The sequence below is a fragment of the Polyodon spathula genome, chromosome 43, assembly GCF_017654505.1.
Source record: "Polyodon spathula isolate WHYD16114869_AA chromosome 43, ASM1765450v1, whole genome shotgun sequence".
Taxonomy (NCBI): domain Eukaryota; kingdom Metazoa; phylum Chordata; class Actinopteri; order Acipenseriformes; family Polyodontidae; genus Polyodon; species Polyodon spathula.
The window spans coordinates 120,279-126,353 of record NC_054576.1 but is presented as its reverse complement, the minus strand read 5'-3'; the positions used below and the strand labels follow the sequence as shown (position 1 = coordinate 126,353).

Genomic DNA, 6,075 nt, shown 5'->3' with positions numbered 1-6,075 from the left:
CACTCATAAAAGATATTCTACTATAGCAATGAGCACACAGTGTTGCTTTAACTAAACAGTCCAGTACAATATTGTGGGAGGAAATAAAAGCAGGTTTTTCACATCTTCAGCGAGCCCAGCTGGCATGAGCCCGTGAGGCGCTGTTGTCTTCAGAGCGCGAGCTCGGGTTCAAATGATTTCAGTTGCTTCTCGACTCTGGGATCAAGCTATCAGACACTTCCAGATGGTTAGTCAAGCTAACAGCCCCTAAAAGAGTCTAAAACATCCCATTTAAAACCCATGAGAGCCCCATGCAGCCAGTCTACCCAGGCTAAGTGCTTGAGAAAGAGAGAGGGAGAGAGGTCTAAAGGGAAGGGGAGTATATCTCACTGCTCATGAACACACTGCTCTTCTTAACGTTTTACCCCAATTCACAGCTGTGAAACGCAGCCAGCAGAAAAAAGAAAACTGTAGCCCAGCGCAATTTAAAGTAATTAAAAAACAGAAACAGTCATTTTAATTCTAATTAAACACATGGTAGTAACAGCATGTATAATGTGTTATAAATACTGAATAGATGATATAAGAAATCTGCTATAAATGAAAATATAAAACTGTATATTAGCTGTAAACAAATCAGCACAAATCACATGAAACACAAATGATTGACACTTCATTGGCTGGGTCATTTATTTTGTATTTTAAATTAATCTGCATATTGAAAAAAGGTTTTTCATTATTTGTACAAACAATAGCAACACCTGCCATAGCAGTGTCAATGTGGTGTAGGGCCTCCATGGGCAGCCAGCACGGCACTGATTGGACGTGGCAGCTAGCGATTCTGCAAGGTGCTTTTTAAATTGTGCTGGAGGGATACGGGACCATTCCTCAATGATTACCAGCCTCTAATTCCTTCAGCTTATGTTGGGGGTGGAAATCTGCAGTAAAGTCAGAATGGCCCTTACATAGAGAGAGTCACATCACTTTAGGGACTGCTCCTCGTGAAAAAGCCTCAGTAGTAATTTATGACTTCTTGAAAATGGAAGCACCTGCCAACCAAGCACCTCTTATCAGCCCTCTATCAAAGTGTGTCAGATCTGTGGTCCTGGTTCCATCATGGTTAGAGCTTTTACCCTCCTCTCATCTCACCGACAGGAGACAGAATCCGTAACACAGAGCATCACACAGCACTGCCTGTTGCACAGTCTCATCAGTGTGCTTGGGATTTGACAGCTCTGTGTGCTGAAGCTGCAGATATACAAACACTCCCCAGCTCTACACTGTATCACTGCACTACAGGGGTTTCTCTTAGAGATTATGAATAATTTAACTGATGTCAGATTCCCATGTTGTTGTGACACGGCAGGCCTAGAACACTCTCTGGTTATTTCTTTCAGTTTTCCAGTCTTCTTTATTTTCACTCTGAGTTTTTATCCTGCCCAGAATGTTACTTTGTTTCCTCTCCCCCCTGACTTCCTTCCTGTGTCACAGGTTATAGGGTTAGTAATAATACTCTCCAGTTGCAACAGGTGCCCAAAGTCTTCATTGTGTCACTTCAGATTATATGAATCATTTGATTGAGCAATGGAAACTTTCCATTGGGCACAGCAGCTCAAGTACATGCTGGTACTGTGTCCCCTTGTTATTGTAGCACAGAGCTGTGCTTTGTTTCCTCTCTCTCTTCACTTTCTTTCCTCCTGTTCTAGGACCCCTCTGGAGTCTTGCACTGGGGTCTGGGGTCCTATTACCTGTAACACAGCAGTGAAGTGAGTGGGGAGAGCAAACCAAGTCCTGCCAAGTCTGGAAACACAAAAGAGAAGAGAATGCTGTTCTGTAATGAGAGGATTGGAATGTCTCGGTTCAGACACGTTTAAAGGGATCCGGCTTGAAGAACAAATCAGTGAGAAACACTTCAATGAAAGCAAACGGTGGAAATGTTTGCAACCATATCGTTTATTTTGCTTGGTTTGCCTCACCGAGGATGCAAGGAACGACAAGGAAATAGAAAGATATGCGAAGTCCCATTCCAGTGCTCAGAAAGTAAACAGAGTGCAAAGTCCTCTTTGCTCAGCTGCTGCACCCTCACCTCGTACAGACAGGTCCTGTACCTTGGGCACTCCAACTCAAACAAGGGCCATGAATCAGCTTAGCTGACTTTATCAGGACAGCCTTGCAAAATAAGCAATAACACAAAATACAACAGATAGGGGTGCAGAAACTTCACCATAAACATTAACCAGCAATCACAATAAATAAGGGTCCTTTCCAAACATGCACAGCCTCCAGTATCTCTGCAATGGACTCTTGACTGACTGAACCTGTAATAAACTGATAAAACAGGGAATCAGAAATATTAACAAGCAAGCAAACTGTCTATGCATGCAGACATGTGGAGAACCTTTGATCTGTCTGCTTGGCTATCTTTCAGTAGAAACGCCCCTCCAACACGTATTGGGGCAGATGAGTAAATGCACAGAGACAGGGGAATGTGTGTGCATTTCACCCCACTGTCCAGACTCTGTTCTTACTGAGTATCTTGATATCTCTGAATAGATGTGTGTCCCCTCTTCAGATTTTAATGAGCAAGCTGTCTCATATGAGCAGCGGTACCTCACAATGTTATCCGTTTAGTAGAAATGACAAACAACTAAATAACCCCTAAATATATTGAGATCCCTGAATTTACAAAAGCAATTCAATAATTTCATCTTCATCTTCTCTTCAGTGCTCTGTCATTCCAGGTACAGTGTTCCTGTTCCTTCTCACATTTCCATTGCTTGATTTTCAAACAGAATATTTTTAAGCAACACGGGGAAAACACGAGTTTTCAATGACTTCCTGTGCTGGGAGCCTCTTCACTACCTGTGCTTCCTGGGTCATTCAACTGCATCATCAATATCTTGGTAACTCCAGGAAATCATAAAGACAGGTAAGTTTAGCTTGTTGTGAAATCATCAGTCTCTCTGTCTCACTGCATCAAGTCTGATGGGGGATTTATAAATGCTATCATATGATGTTGCTGAATCAATCCTTCATTATTTAACAAGAGGCTTGATGGAATAAAGAGAGATGAAGGGTTACTGTGACAGTCCCACTCACAACTCTCTCCTCTCTGCCCCTCTCACACTGATTCAGCAATCTCTGCTCAGCCTGCTTGTCTAACCCTGGCCTCAGTCCAAAACCCCACCTCTTAGAGCTGTACACAATTCCAGGAAATCAGCACAGTGAAGTTTCGTTTCTTGTGAAATCGTCAGTCTCTCTGTCTCGCTGCAGCAAGAATGGCTTCAAACTTGTGGTCAGAAGATCAGTTTAGTTGTTCAGTGTGTCTGGATTTACTGAAGGACCCAGTCACTATTCCATGTGGACACAGTTACTGTGTGGGGTGTATTAAGAACTGCTGGGATCAGACTGATCATCCAGGTGTCTACAGCTGCCCCCAGTGCAGAGAGACCTTTACCCCAAGGCCTGATCTGAGCAGAAACACCATGCTGGCTGAAGTTGTGGAGAAATTAAAGAAGACAGGATTCAGTCCTCCTCCTGCTCAAAGTTATGCTGGATCTGGAGATGTGCCGTGTGATTTCTGCACTGGGAGAAAGTTCAAAGCTGTGAAATCCTGTTTGACGTGCCTGGCCTCTTACTGTGAAACACACGTCAAGCCACACTATGAGGGGGCTGCTTTCAAGAGGCACAAGCTGGTCAATGCAACTGGAAATCTGGAGCAGAAGCTTTGTGCTGAACACCAAAAGGTTTTGGAGGTCTTCTGCAGAACCGATCAGACGTGTATTTGCATGTTGTGTACACAAGATGAACACAAGAGTCATGATACAGTCTCAGCTAAGAAAGAAAGGACTGGGAAACAGGTAACGGTTTGAACCATTTCCTTGTAGCTATGCTAGAAGATAAGAATTCCCAGGGATATTTAACATGTCTGTTTACTAGGTTATACAGTTTCACATTAGATCAGATTTGAATTGTATATTAAGAGCTATTTAAAGAGCTGTAGTTTTTTTTTTTTTATTATGGATTCAAATGTATTTCAAGCTGAGATGGGTAGTTTGTGGTAGATTGGAACTGAGTGTAAAAATAGTATAATTTATATTGCTAGTATTTTGTATATTTGGTTATTTTATTAAATCATATGTCTGTTTCATTGTTTAAGATGTTATAGTTTCATTGGTTAAACTGTGGAAACATGAAGTTCCCAGCAAAGCCAAGCACCTATTTTAAAACTCTTTAAGGTCCTGGCCAATTTTGGCTTGTTTCCACTGTTTTCAGATTTGTGCGCACAGCTCCATAACTGTAGGGGTGGCATGCAAGTGTCTCCCATCAAATGAAAGGGAACAAACTGGGCTTGCATGGAAAACAACACTCAACAATCACACCCTCACCCTCTTTGGTGTAGGAGACAAAAAACACACAAAAACACTTTAGAAACAATCTTCATTTATTGTTTATTAAAACAATCAACATTGCTACAATCTAACACTGCTGAATGAAACCTGAACATGAAATGAACACTGAGTACATTCTGAATAGATTGAGCGGAAAGCAAAGAATGAAAATATTTACAAAAGCAGCACAAACAGGGAAATAAGCACAGTGTGTAAGTGCTGCCTGTGTGCAGCGGAGTGCCAGGGGGGCTTGCAGGAGCACATTTAGGCTGAGCTGCTTGTTCGTCAGGCTCTGCTTCTGTGTTTCACTTCTCATGTGAGAGAGCTGCTGTGGGGGTGGGGGGGGGGGGTGTTCTTCTTTTGGGTGGAGATATGCTGGAGCTTCTGCACCGTAATTATAACACAAATATATACAGAAAAGCCTATGCTATACACAATTGTATATTTGACCATCTTGTGTAAAAAGGTGTGCTGATAGATAAGACACACAGTCACCTGCTATAGCCTGAAGCTTTGTGAACAAAACGCTGACATCACCACTCACCAGACTCGACACCAAGATCAGCTGACAAGCTGAGGCAGAGAAGTGTGTCTTTCAGTAAACAAGCACAGACTTACTGTTCTACACACACACACACTCATTCCAGTGGCGTAAAAATAGGCTATTTTTTTAAATGCCACAGGCTTTAGCCAATCAAATCAAAGTAGTAATTGTGATGCAATATTTGGGTCGGATCTTCCTCTCACACAACGAATCATGTGCGAGCCACATTTGAGAGACAGCTTGCAAGGCAGTTGGCGCGGGTCTGTTGATAGTCTGTTGAAAGTCCCAGGTGTTTATTTTAATGTGCATTTTTAAAGTAAGTTAGCAGCAGTGCGGCGGGCAACATCTCAAAACAAATCTGCACACACTTTTAAGAGTTTAGTTCAGTAGAAAGGCTCGAGTGAACAGGATTAAGACAGCTGGCCGAATGCTGACAAATAGCTTAAAATTGCTGTCCTTTGAAGAGATATGTGCGATTTTCTGGAGTGTCATGACTATATAACTGCAAGCCCCGACTCTTTATCCTGTGTAAGGTGGAGCAGAGACGAGGGGATAGTAACTAGGCAATGGTAAGTAACTGACTGGCTTTCATTGTATTTTGTAATTGCTTCAAATGGAATACTGTGTTCTCCCTGGTGTGGTGACACTACCTGTTTGACTTTTTAAAGTACATTCATTGTGAATATATGTAAGTACATTTATGTTCTGTCTAATTAAAACATGTTAAATGGTTTACATGGGAGATATAGTGGTTGGGAGTTCCGTCTATAGGCAGTTTTCAGTCAAGTATTTTGGGACCTGAAAGATGAGTGTGTTTGGAATGGGTGCTGCAGCAAGGTGGGTATTAACGAATGAACACAAATAAAAGCTGCTTTCAGGTTCTTGCTTCTTGCGATTTAACGTCGAAAATAGGCCTTTTATTTTCCTTCAGTACTCCACACTGTGAATTCATGCTTTTACCAGTGTCGTGCACCTGGTTGCTACGGCAACGCGGTCAAACAGACCCCGACTTCGTGATTGGTGCTGGAGTCGCACTGCAATGACCTCGCGAGTCAGGGGCACGTGTGATGTTATTAACAGTTTGAAGGAATCTGTGCTTTTAAAAGTTCACAATCATTTCTACGTAGAATTAGAAATGTAAAGAAATACAAAAACTTGGGT

At 42.2% G+C, this 6,075-nt stretch overlaps 1 protein-coding gene across 1 annotated transcript; it reads left to right on the top strand.

Moving 5' to 3' along the window:
- The first annotated feature begins 3,191 nt into the window (after positions 1 to 3,191).
- On the top strand, positions 3,192 to 3,899 carry LOC121305408 (E3 ubiquitin/ISG15 ligase TRIM25-like). The gene has a single exon (XM_041237063.1). It carries the CDS (start codon positions 3,258 to 3,260, stop codon positions 3,849 to 3,851), a length of 594 nt encoding a protein of 197 aa, XP_041092997.1. The 5' UTR covers positions 3,192 to 3,257; the 3' UTR covers positions 3,852 to 3,899.
- Positions 3,900 to 6,075: the final 2,176 nt, after the last annotated feature.